The 22,526-nt window shown below is 31.1% G+C and overlaps 1 protein-coding gene across 2 annotated transcripts; it reads left to right on the forward strand.

Annotated features, from left to right (window-relative positions):
* Positions 1–2,543: 2,543 nt before the first annotated feature.
* Positions 2,544–18,982, forward strand: LOC145074004 (RNA helicase family protein). 2 transcript variants are annotated; one of them, XM_079020450.1, is made up of 33 exons: positions 2,544–2,907; positions 3,205–3,310; positions 3,434–3,624; positions 3,711–3,749; positions 3,813–3,963; positions 4,041–4,438; positions 4,529–4,747; positions 4,821–4,932; positions 4,997–5,185; positions 5,271–5,344; positions 5,437–5,559; positions 5,786–5,872; positions 5,962–6,062; positions 6,191–6,248; positions 6,351–6,416; positions 6,508–6,590; positions 6,656–6,836; positions 14,361–14,507; positions 14,595–14,696; positions 14,806–14,958; positions 15,178–15,282; positions 15,386–15,526; positions 15,616–15,705; positions 15,943–16,083; positions 16,191–16,289; positions 16,376–16,516; positions 16,589–16,659; positions 17,124–17,193; positions 17,276–17,368; positions 17,481–17,693; positions 17,990–18,082; positions 18,300–18,422; positions 18,705–18,982. In XM_079020450.1, the coding sequence occupies exons 1-33, from the start codon at positions 2,608–2,610 to the stop codon at positions 18,780–18,782; spliced, it is 4,338 nt and encodes a 1,445-aa protein (XP_078876576.1). In that variant the 5' UTR covers positions 2,544–2,607; the 3' UTR covers positions 18,783–18,982. The 2 variants fall into 2 exon arrangements, with proteins under 2 accessions (XP_078876576.1, XP_078876577.1); XM_079020451.1 differs by having other exon boundaries at positions 2,655–2,907; positions 3,210–3,310.
* The last annotated feature ends 3,544 nt before the right edge of the window (positions 18,983–22,526 follow it).

Here is a 22,526-nt window from a genome sequence, read left to right on the forward strand (position 1 = left end):
ACCTATTTGGAAACTTTTAACGATTATAAAAATATATTTAAGAAATATTTTAGTTAAATTGAAATTACAATTTAGTTTTTGCTTTTATCACTACAATTTATCACTTTTAACTATTTACAAAATATTCTTTAGTTTTTTTAAATGCAACTGAAATTTATATTTAAGTTGACATTATAATACACAGAAACACCTATATACTTGAAGTCTTTATAAATATATATTTTTTAAAATATAACACTAACGTTGTTGTTAAATTTGATATAATAATCCGTATATTAATTTGATATAATATATTGACTATTTTGAATTATATGATAATAGATAAATATTATATGATAATATATAAATATATTATAATGTCATAATCTCAATCTTTTGAATGACTTCTACTTGCGAGTTACACATCAATAAAATTAAATATTATATATGGTTTAATATTATTTATAGTTGTTATTTTAACTAATTTTTTAAAATATATTTGCTTAATGTTTTAATTTCTATCATTATAATTATTTAAAACATCAAACATTATTCTTTGGTTTTAAAGGTAACAATATAATCATTTATATAGAGTTATTTTTAACTATTGTTATTATAAGTTATTTTAAGCTACTTATTTGAAATTTTTTAACGATTATATAAACATATTTAGGAAATATTTTAGTTAAACTGATATTACAATTTAGTTTTTTGCATTTATCACTATAATTTATCACTTTTAACTATTTACAAAATATTATTTGGTTTTTTAGTGGAACTGAAATTTATATTTAAGTTGACATTGTAATGTTATATTTAAATTAACAATTTAAGTATTTTGTCCAAACTGTTCAAAAGTTGTAGCTTTAACTGATAATGGTTTACATGCAACAACATTTTAAATCTAATAAATTAAGTATAATATGTTAAAATTTAAAGAAATAACTTTATAATAGAAGTAAATATATTATTTTAAAATTGAAATTTAGTTTATTTATGATTACACTTTAGGTTTGATATTTATTTAACTTTATTAACCAACTTACAATCATTATTAGAAAGACACTACAATTTATCACTTTTAACTATTTATAAAATAATCTTTGGGTTGTTTAAGTTAAATAAAATTTATATTTAAGTTGAGCCTATAATGTTATATTTTAATTAATAATGTAAGTATTTTATACAAATTGTTAAAAAAATTATACATTTAAAATGATAATGGTTTACATCCAACAATATATTAAAACTAATAAATTAAGTATAATATGTTAAAAGTTAAAAAACATAATTTTATAAGTAGAATTAAAGATATTATTTTAATATTGAAATTTAGTTTATATATGAATACACTTTAGATTTGATATTTATTTAACCTAATTACCAAATTATAATTATTATTATAAAGAAATTGAAAAGTCATGGGAGTTTCAAATGAATGTGGTGAAAGGAAAAAAAAAATGGGGGTTTCAAATGCATGAGATTCAAGAAAAAATGTTAGCTTTATAAGTATGTATGATGTATGACTTAAGGAATGCACGGAATAAATATATGCAGTTTAATATGGTTATATATATTATGGTAAAATAAATAGTCAATATTTTTTTAAGTATATGATTAATTAAGAAGTTATGATTTTAAAACAAGTAAGATGTTAACATAATGCAATTAACAACATTATTACATTATAATTGATATGGTTTAATCTATTATGTATAGGTTGTATATAAAAGTTGTATGCAAATAAATAGAATGTACTATATTTTTTGATTTACAAATAATTTATACTAATAAATAATGCAAAATTATTATTAGTTTAAAATTGTAAATGTAATGTTTATGTATAATTAGTATTTAATGTAATTATTCGATAATTGATTAAATATAGGTTCTCATTTGTGGTCGTATGCGTTTAATTTCTTAAGTAAACATCACATGTGTTGAATCACATTTTTTGAAAATTATTGAAAATGATTAGATAACGTACTTATTGACTGAAATGTTTGGTATTTTAAGACATCTAATTTCGTATTTTTTTCATTGTAGATTTAAGTGGAGCTTGTGAATTTTCGCCATGAAATCTCTATGCTCGAGTTTCACATTCATTTTTAAAGGTTTTAAATCTACTTTGATTCTTGGAGTTTCAGATTCTTCAAGAATTGTGGGTATACCTCTTGTTCTTGCATTTTTTAGTAAGATTAAAACAAATATGGTTCTAAAAACTTATCTGAAATGCAAAAGTTTTAATATTCTATCTTGAGACTTTAACTCCGATAAAAAATATTGCGAGACGTCCCTAATAGACGAGACGAGACTCTGACTCTCGATCAATGACTCAACCGGAGATCCCACACAAACACATGTTAGATTGAAAATGGAGCGCCGATACTTGAAGCCCAAAAGATACATTATTCATCAAACCGATTTAACACGGACCAATACCGAATACATATCGAGTCCAGCACCAGCACTAAATCCGGGCTCAAGAGTCGTTATAAAGTCCATTGGGTCAGTTCGGCTCATTTTAAAGCCCGATAGGCCCATTGCTAGTTGCGTAATAGCACTAATCGCGGCGAGTCCCTCCGGCGACCCCTTAACTCTCCGACGAGTTCTCTATCACACACAGACATGGCTCCGAAGAAGAAGAAGCAGCAGCAGCAGCGGAAGTCAGCTTCTTCATCGTCATCTACCTCATCCAAAAGCAAGCCTCAGGCTTCTACCGGTCCCAAACTCCAAATATCTGCAGAGAACGAAAACAGGCTGCGACGGCTTTTACTTAACTCTGGTCGTTCGACGCCGGCTCCGGTTCATGAAGATTCTAGCCTTACCAAGGCGCAGAAGGCCAAAAAACTGTACTCTGTTTATGAGAAGCTCTCTTGCGAAGGTTTCACTGATGATCATATCGAACGTGCTCTCTCTCATCTTAAGGTCTTCAACTAATCTCAGTCAACTAACTTTAAATCTCAATTGGTTACGGAGGTTTAGCAGAAAGTAGGATGTAACTACACCGAATTTAACTGCCAATACTACCAGGAATAGGAAAATGTTGAGTGAGCAACAAATTCCTTTTCAATTTTGCATTTGAAAAGAACTAGGTTTTCACTCTAGGAGCAAATGAATTTGGGAGGTTTAGCTTCGTAAAGTTTCTGATAGTGCACATTTCTCTGTTTCTTTCAACGTATCAGAAGACTAGTCTGATTTGTTCCCCTTTTATTTGTTGAAAAGGAAAGTGCTACTTTTGAGGCTGCTTTAGACTGGTTATGCTTGATTTTATCACCAAATGAGTTGCCATTGAAGTTTCGCAGTAGCAGTGCAGTCCTTCCAGATGAGGGTATGCACAAAGCGATTTATCATGTACTCTAATATATATATTTGTTGCTACTCTTGTTCTTCAAATTAGATTGCCTTAGTGAAAACAACTAATATACACTCTTGTGCTCTATTGACATAACAGGAGGTTCTGTCGGCATCATATCAACTGCACGACATGATTGGACCCCTTTGGAGGACTCATCAGTTGCAACTGAAAATGAAATGCCAGAAATATCAATCAAGAGTAAGGGGCAGAAGAAAGTTGATTCATTGGATTCTTTGCAGAAGTCTCAAGCAGATTGGATTCGTCAGTATATGGAGCAACAAGAAGAGGTACTCAATCAGGGTACTATTGCAGGACATTAACCTTATATTTTGCATGATTGCTCATGACTCATTCATCTTGCATACTATTGTAGGATGAATACGACTCTTGGGAAGATGCTGTGGTTGATAAGGTATTATTGATGGTATATATATTGGCATGTATATATCTATTTTATATTGATTTCTCTTTTTAGATCTCAGAGCCAAGAAGCTATGATTCTATCCGTGAGGAATATCATAGTGCTCGGCTACAAGCTATAGATGCCAAAGAAAAAGGGGATAAGAATGGCCAGCAGCAATCTGGTCAAATAATTCGTAAACTTAAGCAAGAGTTGGCTGATTTAGGTTAGCATGAGTTCACAATTCATGTCTTCTAACTTCATTTCTCTGTAGACATTACATTTTGTGAAAATTTTCTGCAGGTATATCTGTTGATACCTTGGCTGCAGAGTTTGAGAGTCGCTATCGTGTCATTGAGGAATCTTCTTGTGAGTCCAAAAATCTTGATGCTGGTGTATGTGAGAAAGATGGTGACACGTGTTCTTCTATTGAGCAAATAGACTTGAAAGACAACGGAGCTGTTTCAGAGAGTTGTTCGGAAGATGTCTCAACCAAGGGTATTTCGGTAAATGTTCCCAGCCATGATGGAGCTGTTGTGGATGATGACTCTGGAGATATTGAGCTTGGTGATATGTTTCTAGAAGATTCATCATCTGGTCAAGTTTTGGATGCCAGGATTGCGGAGCTGCAGAAGAAGGAGAAGATGAAGGAGTTAACTAGTGAAAAAAACTTGGAAAAGTTAGAGGGAATCTGGAAGAAGGTAACACTTGCTTCATATGTCTATTGAGAGTGTTTGTTTATATCTATATCTATTTACCTTCTTTCTTATGATGTTTGTTTACAAATACAGGGGGACCCACTAAAGATTCCTAAAGCCATTCTTCACCAGCTTTGTCAAAGATCTGGATGGGAGGCACCAAAATATAATAAAGTACAAAGCACAGGAGATGGAAGTAGTTATACAGTTAGTGTGATACGTAAAGCTAGTGGGAGGGGTAAAAGCAGGAAAGTTGGAGGACTTACTACCCTTCAACTACCTACTCCTGGAGAAACATTTGAAACTGCAGAGGTATATTTTAAAGCATGACTTTTTATCGACAAGAAAGATTGTTTGTCCACATTTCTGATATTTTCTGTTCTAGGATGCACAAAACAGGGTTGCTGCATTTGCTTTATATCAGCTCTTTCCTGATATACCTGTTCACTTGATGATGTCAGATCCATATGCCACACTTGTTTTACGATGGCTGGAAGGTAAATAAATAGGAACTTTAGAGTTGTTTATTTCTTTTACCATAATTTTTTCAAAAACCTGCAGGGGACTTATCAGGAGATGTGAAAAACAATGAAGTAGACAGAAGGGCTGGTTTTGTGGATTCTTTACTCAATACCAATGTATCTGATGCTGCTGTTTCTGTCGACTCATCTGTAAAAAATGATTCTCAAATATCTCATGTTCAAGAAGATAAAAGTTACAGATCTGGTGGTGTTAATACGAATGTTGAAAGTAAGTTTTCTTTTGTACCTTCATAATCGTACAATAAGTATAAGTTTTAACATGTGAACCCCCTTACTTTGGGTTCTTTTTGTAGGTAATCATAAACAGGTGGAGAGTTCTTATCTTAAAAAGCAACAAGAGAGCAAGAGAAAAATGAAGAAGTATGAGGTTTGTATATTTACTCTTTATGAACTCTTTTTATTAATGGAAAAAAGAAGGTAGGCGGCATTTTACATGATATATTGCCATTGTTTTTGTAGGAGATGTTAAAAGTTAGAGCTGCTCTCCCTATTGCTGAGCTGAAAGGCGAAATTTTACATCTGTTAAAAGACAATGATGTCCTTGTTATCTGTGGAGAAACAGGTTGTGGGAAAACAACTCAGGTGAAAACTAATCCTTACGCTTTAATTTGTTGAAGTTATTGTAGATCCCAGACAATGTCCAAATGCGGAATTGATTTGAATTATGAACAAGAACACACAGTAATGAAGTGAGTAAATCTGGTGTGGAATGATTCTATTGGTAGAGATCTTGTTTACAAACTAGATTGAGGAAATTAATATGTCTACATATATATACAAGAGAAACATTACCTAGTATTTCATGTAGGTCCCACAATTTATCTTGGATGACATGATCGAAGGGGATCGTGGTGGTATTTGTAACATTGTGTGCACACAACCACGGAGGATAGCGGTTAGTCGACATTTTGTAATATTATTAATTTATTATTCACATAAAATATAATAATGAAATTGGGAAATGTTTGTTTTGTTCTTTTATAGGCAATTTCTGTTGCTGAAAGAGTTGCTGATGAACGATGTGAATCTTCACCAGGTTCTAAAGATTCTTTGGTTGGTTATCAAGTACGTCTTGATAGTGCAAGGTGGACTAAAATATATACCACTTATTTTAATTTATCTGTCAACAAAATTTTCATTTTTAACTAGAATATTTATGTATTAAACCATCCATTCTCATACTGACACGTGGCATGATCTTTTCTGTTTCCAGACATGACAGAACAAAGCTTCTGTTTTGTACAACTGGCATTCTGTTGAGGATGATTGTGGTGCGCTTATTCTTATTCAATAGAGAATTTCAGTTAATGTTTAGGATTAGAATTATGTATTGTTTTTTTTTATTACACAATTCTTTTAATTTCAAACTGCAGGGAAACAAAAGCTTTGCTGATATAACTCATGTCATAGTTGATGAAGTGCATGAACGTTCTCTCTTGGTGAGTTAGTGAGATTATATTTGGTATATCAATTAATTGGTGGGATTATAGTTTCTTATGACTATTTTTTATAACTTTTATTTTGCAACAGGGTGATTTTCTACTAATTATTTTGAAGAATTTTATAGAGAAGCAATCTGCTCAAAGCACACAAAAGCTGAAAGTTATCCTTATGTATGTATGCTGAAACTCACAACATGTCATAAATCTTTTTATTCATAATTTAATTTGTTTTCCAGGTCAGCAACAGTCGATTCACAGCTATTTTCTCATTACTTTGGTGATTGCCCTGTTATTCATGCACAAGGCAGAACACATCCTGTAACAACTCACTTCCTTGAGGACATTCATGAAAGTATAGATTATAAGCTTGCTTCTGATTCCCTAGCTTCTTTGAGATCCAATGCACCAAAACAGAAGGTATTTTACAATTTATATATCGTTAACTAGGCGAGTGCCCGCGCATTGCGCAGGATAGGAAAAAAAAATATTTTATATTAAAAATAACTAAATTATTATTATTGACAATTAAATAATAATTTCAAAACAAATATAAAAAAATGATTTTTAATATTATCATTATGTTGAACTATATCATAAGAGATAAAATTGGAACTTGAAGTTGTGCATATACTAAAAACAAGGAGAATTTGAATTTTAAGCTGAAAACTGCATCTGTAATAATTACAGTTAGGGCTACAATTTATAGACAAGAATAAACATGGAAAGAGCTCTAATCTAGGCAAGCTAGCTATACAAATAATCACATTAAAAATAAAGATTCCTTTTGACAGATTTTTAGGGATCAATCATGATTCTGATTTGACTTTCCATTCCAACACTCCCCCTCAAGTTGGTGAATGTATATCCCACATTACTAACTTGGAAACATTGCATTCGAAATCTGTTTTCAGCAATGCTTTAGTGAACATGTCAGCTTCCTGCTGCTTTGCTGGTACATAGTTGAGACTGATGGTACCATTCTCTACTTCAGTCTTGATGAAATTTCTGTCTATTCGAACATGCTTCATTCTGTCGTGTTGAATAGGATTATGGACAATTGCAATTGCGGGTTTACTATCACTATTCAACTTCATTGGACCATCAACATCTATTTTAAGATCTTCCAGCAGCCTTTTAATCCAGATTAGCTCACAAATTCCTTGAGATATTGCCCTATACTCTGCTTCAGCACTGCTTCTAGCTACCACAGTCTGTTTCTTACTTCTCTAGGTAACTATGTTTCCCCATACTTTAGTACAATAACCTGTTGTTGACTTGGCATCAGTTGAGCCTCCCCAATCTGCATCAGCAAACCCTTCAATGTTTCGTTGTTCATTTTTCTTAAAAAATATTCCTTTTCCAGGTGTGCCTTTCAAATACCGTAGAATTTGTTGAACAGCTTCGTAGTGTCTTTTTGTGGGAGAATGCATATACTGGCTTACTACACTCACACTGTATGCAATATCAGGACGTGTTAGAGATAGGTAAATTAACTTACCTACAAGGCGTTGGTACTGCTCTCGATCAACTGGAGGGTCATTATTGCTGATTTTAGATGTCCAGTTTCGCTCTTGAGGAGTACTTGCTGGTTTGCATCCAAGTTTTCCTGTTTCTTTCAAAAGATTGAGAACATATCTTCGTTGGGACACAAATATTCCTTGCTTGCTTCGAGCAATTTCCATTCCAAGGAAATATTGTAACTTTCCAAGGTCCTTAACCTTAAACATGGAATGCAACCTTCTTTTCAAGTTCTCAATCTCATGAATATCATCCCCAGTGATGATCATATCGTCTACATACACAAGTAATATCGATTTCTTACCATCACTAGACTGTTTTATAAATAAGCTGTGATCAGCTTGACTTTGCATGTACCCAAATTGCTTCATAACTGAGCTCAGTTTATTGAACCATGCGCGTGGTGACTGCTTCAAACCATACAAAGATTTTTTCAATTTACACACCTGATCCATTCCCTTATTTTCTTCAAACCCTGGAGGAAGTTTCATGTAAATGTCTTCTTCTAGCGTTCCATTGAGGAATGCATTCTTTATGTCTAGTTGGTGTAGTTCCTAATCTAGATTAGCAGCAAGAGAGATAAGAACTCGAATGAAGTTCAATTTTGCCACGGGAGCAAACGTCTCTTCATAATCAATCCCCTAGGTCTGGGAGTACCCCTGTGCAACTAGCCTTGCTTTGTGTCTTTCAATGGTTCCATCAGCACCAACTTTAATTGAAAAAATCCATTTGCACCCAATTATCTTTCTTCCTTCAGGTGTTTTGACCACCTTCCAAGTCTTGTTTTCCTTAAGGGCATTCATTTCTTCCATGACAGCTTTCTTCCACTTCGAATCAAGTAGGGCCTCATGGATACTTGTAGGAATCACTTCTTTATCCACCTGTGAGAGAAGGCCTTGTATTTTGAAGATAACTTACTGTATGAAAGATGCCCTGAAATCGGGTATCTACAAGATCGAACCCCTTTCCGAATAGCAATAGGGACATCAAGATCATCAGGATCATGTGTTTGAGCTTCTTCTGGAGCAGATGTTTCAAGAGATGATGATTGGCAATTACCAGGTCGTGGCCTTCTGGAGTATACTTTAAATGTGGGTTGTTGTGGTTCTTCCCCTTGACCAGGATCCTCAATGGTTGGTGGTGTTGAAGATAACATAAGGGATGAAGAAATAGGATCGGACAATGACACAGGAAGGGAAATTGAGGGATCCCAATGGATTTCTTCACTAAGGTTTGCCCCCTGAAGAGATGTAGTGGGATAAAAACTTTGTGTTTCAAAAAATGTGACATCACAAGTTACAAACACCCTTTTTGAAGATGGACAATAACACTTATATCCTTTTTTAGCTGACGAGTATCCCAAAAAAATGCATTTGATAGCTTTAGGATCTAATTTCCCTCGAGATGGACTTGTATTGTAAACATAGGCTTTACACCCAGACACGTGGCGAAAGAGAGTTTAGAACTCTGAGTTTAGGGAAACATTTTTGAAGACATTGTATTGGGGTTGAAAAATCAAGAAGTTTTGAAGGAAAGCCTATTAATTAAATAGGCAGCAGTAAGCACAGCTTCACCCCAAAAAGAGTGAGGGACATGACAGTTTATCATGATAGCCCTAGACACTTAAAGAAGATGACGGTTTTTTCTCTCAGCCACTCCATTTTGCTGTGGAGTTTTGGTACAAGAAGATTGGTGGAGAATACCATGTTCAGTTAGATAAGCTTTGAGATCACTAGCAAAATACTCTCCGCCATTATCAGATCGAAGGACATGGATTCTGGATTGGAACACATTTTCTACATGCTTGTGGAATTTTTTAAAAACTTCACCACAATCAGATTTGTTTTTTAACAGATACACCCAACAAGCACGTGTATGGTCATTGATGAATGTGATGAACCATCGGGATCCATTTATGTTAAGAGTACGGGATGGGCCCCATATATCACTATGAACAATACTGAATGGTTGGGATGGTTGATATGCATGGCTTGGGTATGTATTTCTGGTTTGTTTAGCAAGAACACAACTTTCACATTGAAACCCAGAACAATCTTTATTGATGAATAAATTTGGATTCAAACGACGCAAGTAATCAAAACTAGGATGTCCTAAACGTTGATGCCATAACAAAACATTAGACTCAGAAGTAACAGAAAGAGAAAGGTGTTTAGGGTAATGCGACATGGATGAAGAGCCTGTGAAGTAGTAGAGACCGTTGTATTCTTTAGCAATGCCAATCATCTTCCCCGAAGACTGCTCCTGAAATTCACAATGTGTAGGGAAACAAGTTACTATACAGTTTTGATCTTTAATAAGTTTAATGACTGACATTAAATTAAACCGGAGATTTGACACATATAAAACTGAATTTAGTTTTAAATCATCATAGATAGCATTCCCTATTCCGGTAACACGAGAGACTTTTCCATCAGCAACTGTTACAGTAATGTAATTGGTGCTTGGTTTAAAGTCTTTTAGTAAATTCTTACTCCCAGTCATATGGTCAGAAGCACCAGTATCAACAATCCATGCTTCAAATGATCCATTTTTTTTACAGAAAAGAAGGTATTTGTTTACCTTGTTGTGCCCCATTACCTAATGGAGTGGAGGATAAACTGGTGGATTGTAAGAGTGACCTGAGTACTTCCATTTGATCTGCTGTAAAAGGGCTGGGAGAGGAACTATTTTCTTGTGAAGTCTTTGCAACATGTGCAAATGTTGTTTTGGATTGTACCCTTCGTTGAGTCCAGTTTGCGGGCTTTCCGTGAAGGCCCCAACATTGGTCTTTTGTATGATACGGCTTCTTGCAGTGTTCACACCAGACTTTGGCGTTTGAAGACTTATAATTCTTTTGTCCTTCTGATCTGTAGGCAGCAAGGGCAGAACCTTCAACATCGATACTTGTTGGGGTATGTAGCATCACCTTCTTGCGACTTTCTTCTCGTCGAACTTCTGCAAATACTTCTCGAAGAGAGGGAAGTGGTTTGGTGCCAAGGATTCTGCCCCTAACCTCGTCTAGTTCTTTGTTGAGACCTTAAAGGAAATCAAAGATTCTATCTTTTTCAAGCATTTTTGCATGAAGAGTGCCGTCTTGAGGACATGACCAGTTTATGTTGTAAAACACATCCATCTCCTGCCATAGTTCTGTTAGAACATTGTAGTATTCAGTAACCGATCGTCCTCCTTGGTTGGTACTTCGAAAAGCTGAACGAATCTCAAAACACTGTGAGGTGTTTTCAAGATCGGAATACATCTCTTGGACAGCTTTCCAGATTTCATGAGCTGTGTTATAATGGAGATAGGTTCTTCTTATATTCGGGTTTATAGAATTAACCAACCACGCCATAACAATGGAGTTTTCTGCCTCCCATACTTTGTAGTGAGCATCTTTTTTGTCCGGGGCTTCAGTTTCACCGGTAAGGTATCCGGTCTTCCCTTTCCCTTTGATGACAAGAAGAACCGATTGAAACCATTCATGGAAATTCAATCCATTAAGTTTATGTTGGGTAATTTGAAGAGAGGGATTGATATCAGATGGTGGAAAAAGAGATGAGTTTGGGTTTGAAGATTCAACAGAGCCCGACATTATGGTGGTAAAAAAAATCAAGAATAAGATGATCACAAATGGTTGTTTGGCAGCAACTTTAGCCGGCAGAAGTTGCATAGCTCTGATACCATGAAAACAAGGAGAATTTGAATTTTAAGCTGAAAACTGCATCTGTATTACAGTCAGGGCTAAAATTTATAGACAAGAATAAACATGGAAAGAGCTCTAATCTAGGCAAGCTAGCTATACAAATAATCACATTAAAAATAAAGATTCCCTTTGACAGATTTTTAGGGATCAATCATGATTCTGATTTGACTTTCCATTCCAACATATACAAAGTTATGTGGTTAAAATAGAAAAAAATTATAAGTTTTTTATAAATAAATAAATCATTATTGTTATCTATTAAATAATAATTTCATATTAAATTAAAATGTTTATATTAAATATTATCATTATGTAGAACATACGATAACGGAGACAACTTTTTATATATCTTAAATATTATCATTATGTATAACATATGATAATCTAGACATCTTTTTATCTTAAATAGTAAATTAGAATTTTTTTTATATAAATAATATTATTATAATTATGTAGAACATATGATAATAGCGACGTCTTTTCTAAGGTTATAACTTAAAATTGTATTACATACATGGTTGTAAAAGTTGGCTAACACAACCAAATACTTGGGATGTTACTTAAATTCGGCCTCCAATGGAAGCGAGTTTGCCTAACTACGCCAAAATACACTCGGATATTAATCAAACTCGATCCAAATCTAAAAAATCTAGTCTAAAATAATTTTCGAAATTCTGAAACTTAATTGGTCACTTGTCAACAAAGACAATTTCACCAAAGAAAAAGTTTGTTTATATTTAGTTTCATGATTCAAAAAGTCATTATAAAATGAATTCATTTATAAAATATAATTGAGTATATATTTCGTGCTTTTGAATTTTTCAAACAATTATAATTTTATATTTAGGTAGATTTTTGTTATATTTATATAACATTATGTAACTTATTTATAATATTGTTAGAAACAATTTGAATAATCATGAGATTTTCAAATGTATATGGTGAAAAGAAAATGTTTCATTTATCGGTTCAAATTGATCAAATTTAGACCGATTCAACTCAATATACCAAAATACATAACGTTTTTTTACTGAAACTCGGTTTGTATATATTTCGTGTTTTTGAATCAAATTCAATTTTCAAATAATTATTAATTTTATGTTTAGGTAACTTATTTATAATATTATTATGAACAATTTGAAAAAATCATGATAGTTTCAAGTATATGTGGTGAAAGGAAAATGTTTCCTTTATCGGTCCAAATTGATTAAACCCATACCGATTCAACTTAATATACCTAACTACATAACGGTTTTTCAACTTAAACTCGGTTTGAACCTGAACAAATCATGTTCAAAACCATTTTCAGAATTCTAAAACTTAACTGGGCAGTTTCCAATAAAGACAATATCACCAAAAAATACCCTCAACATCCTAAAAAGGTAGGCGTAAGGAAATTCCCATGGTTTGATCCCTTTGAAACATTTCACAATCTTTCCTATTTATAGAAGAAGAAACGTTCTCTTGTTTACTCTTGTGGGATGAAGACATTATAATAAAACACACATTCTTGTTTATAAAACATTATTTCACTTATTTAATAAAACACCCTTTCTCTTGTTTACATTTTCTTTATTGTTCAATAGTTTCATTTTTCTATAATCTCGTAAGTTGCTATCCAAAAAAGCAAGTTTTTATTAATTAACTTTTTGATAAATTCTAAAATCATAAATTTAGTTAGGTACTTAATATAGAAAGTTTGTTTATATGTATATTCATGATTCAAAAGTTTACTATAAAATGAATTCATCTATAAAATATAATCGAGTATATATTTTGTGTTTTTGAATTAGAGTGATTTTTCAAAAAATTATAATTTTATGTTTAGGTTGATGTTTTTTTATATTTATATAACATTATGTAACTTATTTATAATATCATTGGAAACAATTTGAAAAATCATGGGAGTTTCAAATGTATGTGGTGAAAGAAAAATGCTTCATTTATCGGTCCAAATTAATCAAACTCGGAGCGATTCAACTCAATATACCAAACTACATAACTTTTTTCTAGTGAAACCCGGTGTATGTATTTCGTGTTTTTGAATCAAAGTGATTTTTCAAACAGTTATAATTTTAGGTCTAGATAGATGTTTTTTTTTTTGTTTTTTTTATTTATTTATATAACATTATGTAAATTATTTATAATATTATTAGAAATAATTTGAAAATTCATGAGAGTTTCAAATGTATGTGGTGAAAGGAAAATGATTCATTTATCGGTCCAAATTGATCCAGTTTTGATTCAACTCAATATACCAAACTATATAACTTTTGTTCTACTGAAACATGGTTTGAACCTGAAAAAATCCGGTTCGATACCATTTTTGGAATTCTAAAACTTAACTGGACACTTGCCAATATGGACAATCTCACCAAATAATACCCTCAAAATCCTACAAATGTAGGCATAAAGAAGTTTTCATGGTTTGGTCCCTTTGAAACATTTCACAACCTTTCCTATTTATAGAAAAGGAAACGTTCTATTGTTTACTCTCACTATCGATGTGGGATGAAGACATTGTAATAAAACATCCTTTCTTGTTTATAGAACATTATTTAACTTATTTATATTTTTATTGTTAAGAAATTGAAAAGTCATGGGAGTTTCAATTGAATGTTGTGAAAGAAAAAATGCTTCCTTTATAAGTATATATAGATATAGATATAGATAGATATAGATATATAATATATTATAATTATATATTGTTTTCTTGACTTCAGGGTGCTGCTGTTGACAACCATAGGGGAAAGAAGAATCTAGTCTTATCTGGATGGGGTGATGACTCTGTTTTATCTGAAGGCTATATAAATCCGTATTATGTTTCAGAAAATTATCAAACATACAGTGAGCAAACTCAGCAAAATCTGGTAAATGATCTTACAGTAAATTGTAAAAAAGAAACACAACACACTTTTCAAGTTTGCCTTTTACAAATTCAGTAACTTTTTGAACAGAGAAAGCTGAATGAAGATGTTATTGATTACGATCTTCTCGAGGACCTGATTTGTCACATTGATAAAACTTACCCTGAGGGTGCAATACTGGTCTTTCTACCAGTAAGTTTATATAATGATCTTATATTCTATATTTTTTAAAATTTTCTGTATGATAATTTATATACAAGTATAAGAATAAGATAAATCTGTTTGTTGCAACTTGCAACAGGGAGTTTCTGAAATTCACACATTGCTTGACAAGTTAGCTGCTTCTTACCAATTCCGTGGTGTAGCATCGGAATGGCTTCTACCATTACATTCAAACATTGCAGCATCTGAGCAGAAAAAAGTGTTTCAAAGGCCTCCTGATGATATTCATAAGGTAAATTACACCATAAGTTTCTTTCTTTTGTCCTTATCAAAGGGCATTTTCGTCTTTTACTATATATTGTAAAACATATTTATTAGAGTTGTTCAACTTGGAATTAGTAACATCCTTTCGGTGTGTTGTTAGTACTTTTGCTTATTTTATCCAACATCTATCTTCGGTTTCTAATTAAATTATTCCTTAACATTTTAAAATGTTGTTTTTATATTTCAGGTAATAATAGCCACAAATATTGCAGAAACTAGTATCACAATAGACGATGTAGTCTATGTCATCGACTGTGGCAAACATAAAGAGAATCGTTACAATCCACGCAAGGTTTGTTGATTCATCACATAATCATTAATCATATAATAAATTATGTACATACAATTTATTAATTATTGTAGAAAATGTTTTTGTGTTTTTATGATGTCATTAGAAACTGTCAAGTATGGTTGAAGATTGGATCTCTAGAGCTAATGCAAGACAAAGAAGGGGAAGAGCTGGACGCGTAAAACCAGGAATTTGTTTTTGCTTGTATACACGTTACAGATTTGAAAAGTTTATGCGCCCATTTCAGGTATCTTTATTATTATTATTATGGTTATATTTATGCTTTTTTTTGTGGGACCCACTTTAATTTAATATGGTTGTTTTTCTTGTTTGAAGCTTCCGGAGATGCTGCGGATGCCATTGGTGGAATTGTGTCTACAAATTAAATTACTTTCTCTTGGTCCAATTATGCCATTCTTACAAAAGGTAATTTCATACATATACGTAGTATTAGGAGTTTTTTTTTCTTGATAATCATGTTTAAAAATGTGAATATCTTTATAAAATATTTGACTTTGAATTACATACATCTCAACAAATAAATAAAATAGGCGATAGTTATTTTTGAAAATAAACTGTGAGTTATAACAGTTATTAAATAAACAGTCATTTGCTATTTACCATTATTTTTATACAGAAGGGTAAAATGGTCATTATTTTTAGGCTCTTGAACCTCCAACAGAAGAAGCCATTACTTCAGCAATTTCATTGTTATATGAGGTTGGTGCTGTTGAAGGTGATGAAGAATTGACACCTCTTGGGTATCATTTAGCAAAACTCCCTGTTGATGTGTTAATTGGAAAGGTATGCATGCAGTTGCACTCTTACTTTCTAATATTTTTCCTATCTTCTGTAATCGAATTTATTTACATTAAACATAATATGCATTCTTGATGTTTCTTTCAATACAGATGATGTTATATGGTGGAATATTCGGTTGCTTATCACCAATCCTCTCTATCTCAGCGTTTTTAAGCTACAAATCACCCTTTGTATACCCAAAGGACGAGGTCTTTTACTTCTTTCTTTATCATTCAAAATACTCTTTATCTTTTTCTTGAACGAAAAATAATAAAATAAAATATTTAAACTTCAGAGACATGCTGTTGAGAGAGCAAAGTTGGCTCTGATGACTGATAAGGTAGGTGGTACAAATGATCCGGATAATGGGAATCGCCAGTCTGACCATTTGGTGATGATGATCGCGTATAAAAAATGGGACAAAATTTTACATGAGGTCAGTTCTTTTTTTTTTTAATAATTATTTAAAAATCCTGAAATGTTCATCTTACTAGTTCTCTTTTTGCAGAATGGAGCTAATGCTGCAGAACGATTCTGCAAATCACATTTTTTAAGCAGCTCTGTTATGTACATGATAAGGTTTGGCATATTGTACATTTGTACTCAGGGTTTTTTTTTTTTTTTTTTTCCTCGTGAGTCCTATATGGCTATAGTGGCTGAATGGGTAACAATGTCTGTCTGGATAAAGTGTTTTATGCATAAAGTCTATTTCTTTTATAGACCTAATGAATTGTCTTAATGAGAGACTAAACGATCATTTTATCCTTACATTCCAAAAAAAGCAAATTTAAGGAGTTGGGAGGATAAACGAAGGTCAAATAGGTAAAGGGTTAATGTCTTAATACATTAAGTCAGTTTTTTTTTTCTTTGGGCTTAACTCATTAAGTCATTATGTTTGGATTGAGTAAAAAAGAAACAGCCATGTATATATTTCATGATTAAGTGCTTAAACCATTAACCTCCTTAAGTGGGAAAAAAACCAGTTAGAGTCTTTACTTCATAACTTGCCCTAATTTTCTAACTTATACACCTACATGATATAGGGATATGAGGGTGCAATTTGGAACATTGTTGGCAGACATTGGTCTCATTGACCTCCCAAAAAATTATCAGGTAACTTCATTCATATTTTTTAAAATAACTTATATATATGCATATATTATTATTTATAATTGGGTGTATACTCTTTTGTCAGATTGGGGGTAAATGGAAAGAGAAACTCGACTCTTGGTTTTCAGATACTTCACAAACATTCAATGTTTATTCAGATCACTCTCCACTTGTGAAGGTAATTTTTCTATTCGTTTTTCTTATCACTAATAGAAGGGTATAAAAGTAAAAATTCAGGGGCAGTGTTTATTTTTTTTATTTAAAAAATATATGTATATATGTGTATGCAGGCGTTGCTTTGTGCTGGTTTATATCCTAATGTAGCTGCTACAGAACAAGGTATCTCTGAGAAATCTTTGGGTACCCTTAGACAGTCTGTGGGTCCCACAACTGATGACTCAAATGTATGGTTTGATGGAAGAAGGGTAGTCCATGTTCACCCTTCTTCTGTTAATAGCAACTCAAAGAAATTTCAGTACCCATTTCTTGTTTTCCTTGAAAAGGTATGTATGTCTCCATTGTTCCTGTTGTCTTTTGGCTAAATGTTAGAAATAGCAACATACTTTCATTTATTTTTGTTATTTATAACATCTTGCTTTCATTTCATTCTATTACAACATTGTACTTTGAAAAATGCATAACCCAATTATACCATTATACTTTCCAAAAAAAAACTTTTTATTGTCATATTATACTTTGAAAAACCTACCCAATTATGTATTAGGAAGAAATGAAAGCAAAGAATAAACAAAAAAAATTCTTTTTATCCTATATTTGATTTTTTTTTTAATATTTGTAGGTTGAGACAACCAAGGTATTTCTTCGAGATACAACCATCACTTCCCCCTACTCTATTTTGCTGTTTGGTGGCTCTATGAATATTCAACACCAGGTATAAAACAAGGGTATTTTGGTCTTTTCACTAAAAAAATGAAATTCAATTCCTTCCACCCTCCCACCCCAGGAATTCAATGGTGAAATCCATCCATCAACCGTAATTTTTCATGAATTCCAATGGAATTGAAACACACCACGGAATAGAATCATGAATTCCATTCCGGCTTTTATAATTGGATTCCAGTTAATTAATTACATTTGCTATTTTGCAGACTGGTGTTGTAACCATAGACGGTTGGTTAAAAATGGCTGCACCAGCTCAAACTGCAGTCCTCTTCAAGGAACTTCGGCTAACCCTTCATGCAATTCTGAAGGAGCTAATTAGGAACCCACAGGTGTCATTTCTTTAAAGTAAATTACATTATTAGTCCCTGAGTGTTAACTGATTTTTTCAAATCTTAGTAGTCCCAAAAACTTTTCTTTGGTCCTTATTTGTGAGGCTTTTGTAACAGTTCCCAAACATAGTCATTTTATGTTGCAAAAACCTCAAATAAGGATCAAAACTGTGAAAATCAGCTACTCAGGGACCAAAAATGTAATCTACTTTTTTTCTTTATTTTTGCTTCTAATTTATGGTTACTTTATCTGATTAGATTATTTGTGTTGTTATTTTGCAGACTGGGAATATTGCTGAAAATAGTGTCATCCAGTCTATAGTTCATTTACTATTAGAAGAAGATAAACCAAAAACTTGATATGCTAAAATCTCTCATTCAAATGCTTTTTAAAAACCAACCAATTGCTAGCTTACACATGGCGTTTAAAGATATTAGCCTCTTGGTATAGATTCATGCTAATTAGCTTTTGACATTGAATGATGATAATTAATACGTACATGTACAACTTCACAATTTTGTGTTTAAAGAGAAAAAGAATAAAGTCCATGTGTAAATTAGTTTCTTTGTACTTGATATATATATATATATATATATATATATATATATATATATATATATATATATATATATATAGGTTCATTTGTTTAAACTAAGTATAGTGTTATCGTATTCATAAATGTGGGCCAAGAATTTGTTAACCGTATTCTATAAGAAATAATGTATTTTTTGTTTTTATTCTTCAATTGATTGTTCAAGAATTTGTTATTCTACAAGAAGTTCAAGAATTTATGGTTCAAGAATATTTTTATGTTTGAGTAAATAATTAAATAAATAAACATATTCTGTCAGAATGACCGAATTAAAATAGTTATAATTCATAAAATCGGATTTTTAAAATTAATAGAATCTATGATCCCTTAAAATATGCAGTTTTCCTTTATTAAATCTATTTTAATTCAATAATATATATTAATCACTTTTTTAAAATAAAGAAAATTGATTGGCCATAGTTATGAATACAATAACATAATAATTACTTTGAATAGATTAATCTAGGCCTATATATATATATATATATATATATATATATATATATATATATATATATATATATATATATATATATATATATATATATATATATATATATATATATATATATATATATATATATATATATAGAAAAGTTTTTAGGGTGGTTATGCATGATATATTTACTTCAAATTTATTTAATTTTGGTTTAGTATCCTATAAGAAATTTATAAGTTTTAATAAGCATGATTCAGAGACAAGATCAGTGATTGGTTGGATTAGCGTAAAGCGCGCAGATAAGGACGTAAGTCGCGGTGCCGGACCACAATCATCGCCGGGACGATTCCCCTCTGCTCACCATTATTAAAACAAGTAAGTTTTCTTATAGAATTTTAAAACAAAATTAATTAAATATGAGTAAATTTTCAGGCATACTATCTAAAAAATATATTCCTGGTAAAAATATCAACAATGAACAAGATAATGATGATAATCAAATAAATTCTATTGAAGAAACCGTTAATAACATAGAACAAAGTTTGAATAATTGGACAATACCTAAAACTAATATTAATACAATATATAGAATAGGAACTTTTGATTATTTTCAAGGTTATTCTATTAAAATGACAGAACAAACTTTGTCTATTGGTCAAAGCCAACAAAATTTACATTTGTTATCATCACGATCTATTTTAGAGCATAGAACGAAATATAAATTTTTACATGTCGGTTTAGTCCAAATTGCTATCAAGCCTCTATTTAGAATTGGAATAGATGCCCCTGTTCTCCTTATTCTAAGAGACAAAAGACATAAAGATTTTCAAAATTCTATTTTAGCTATGGCTGAAACGAATATTGCTAACGGACCTATTTATTTCAATTGTTATCCAAATTTCTCTGTAGGATTATTTGATAAAAATATTTTAGATACTTTGGTTTTAACTATAGAAACAAAAAATTTAGAATTTAAAGATGATACAAAGCCTTTAGCAATAATTTATCGTGTTTGTTACAAAACTATGACAACTACACTTGAACCAAAAACACGTTTATTATCAAGTCCTAGAAATGAAACAATTATTTTTGAAGCAAATACTAACCATACCAAAGTTCATACACCGAAAAGATTAAAATGGTCTAATATAACTCAATCATGTAATTGGAACTTACAAAATGTTATTGATCTAAAACCATTAGACTCTTCAAAACAAATCTCAAATATTATTGAATATAATGATGGTTCTGTAGATATAAAATTTTCTTCCTTAAATATTTCATCATCCAAATTATCAACTTCTTTTATCCCAGAAACATGCTCTTCAAAATCTTCGTTATTAAAGTCGAGATCTTTAAAACTAAAAATTGTTGACTGTACTAATTCTATTCCCAAACCATTATATCAAGATGATCAAAATAGTGAAAATAGTCTTCCTAGTCCTACTAAATCAGATTTTATTGATGAACTTCAAAATTTTAAACAACAATTATGAGTTCTAAAATACAAATTAATTGTTCACAAAATAATAAGCTTTGGGCTAATATGTTAAAAAGGCATTGGAAGATAAATTCTAATATATGCAAAACCATTCAACATTTAGAACAAACTATAACTCATGAAAATTATAATTTATACAAAATACCTCCATATACTAATAAATATAATAAACAAATAGAAAAAATTTCTAGACTAAAGATAGGCATAAAAAAATACGAAAAATCAAGAAGTCATAATTTAGAATCGATAAAGCATATTCTTCAATCCTAACAAAAACAACCTGTTAAAATGAATTTCTCGAATTTAGAGTATCAAGTTGATTTTGATTACTTAAAAGATATTGAGTATTATAAAGATTATAACCATAAAAAAAGAGTTTGGCACGAAGAAAATTTTTCATACTACTTAAGATTTCTCCATTTAGGCCTTTGGGAAAATTATGTTTTATCAAATAAAATTCATTCTCCTTTTTTTCAATGGTTTGAATTAATTTATGCCCCTAAACATAAAATAAATTACCCATTTAAAAATGATTCTATCACTCCCATTTTTGAGAAAAAATATAAAGATATTATTTCTAATAAAGAAATTATTGCTAATTTTCCACCAAAAGGAGAAATTATTATTAACGATATGTTTATTGCAACTCCTTTAGTTCAAGCCCCAAACTAATTAACTACTGAAAAGGGTCTTCAAAAAATTATTTACCAAAATAATTATGCAAATGAAACCTTATCTAGTATTACCGAGCATTTAGTTAAAATTGAAGAAAAAAATTTCAAAAATAAAAACGTTAACAAGCATGATATGGCAAGCACTAGTAATTTAAGTTTTGTTCCTTGCCAAATCGATGGTAATTTTAATCTAGGAAATACATATTTAATTAACGAATTAGAAAAAAGACTTTCAAAACTTCATATCTCAAACACTAATAATATTAATACTCTTACGAATGAAGAATCTGAAAATAGTGATATTAATAGTGAAACAAATTTTGAAACTCTTGCTCAACAATTTGATACAAATGATGACATTAATCAACTCACTAATGACTTTTCAAAACTTAATAAAATACATCAATCAAAGCAAAGCACTTTCGGAAAAAATCCAAAACCAACCATAAGAAATTATTGGAATAGACCCTCTCTTCCAAATGTTCAACTTGAAGAACGAACTTTTCAATTTGATCGTTCTCAATATGATGGTAATTCTGTTTATGAATGGAATATTGATGGCCATTCTGAACATCAAATTATGAATATTGTACAAGAAATGACTATGGCTGCTAATGCTTATAAAGCTCATAATAATACTCAACTCCAAATTGTTAATATTATTACTTCTGGTTTTACTGGCAGTCTTAAAGGTTGGTGGGATTTCTATATTTCACAAGAAGAAAAATATTATATTTTATCTGCTAAGAAAACTATTATAAAACAAGAAAATAATCAACAAATACAAACGTTTGAAGATGATATGATTAACACTTTAATTTTTGCTATTATCAAAAACTTTGTAGGAGATCCTACTACTTTTCAAGAAAAAACTTCAGAAATTTTAATGAATTTACG

Source organism: Lactuca serriola, chromosome 9 (assembly GCF_051521515.1).
Source record: "Lactuca serriola cultivar US96UC23 chromosome 9, Lser_US96UC23_V15, whole genome shotgun sequence".
Classification (NCBI taxonomy): Eukaryota; Viridiplantae; Streptophyta; class Magnoliopsida; order Asterales; family Asteraceae; genus Lactuca; species Lactuca serriola.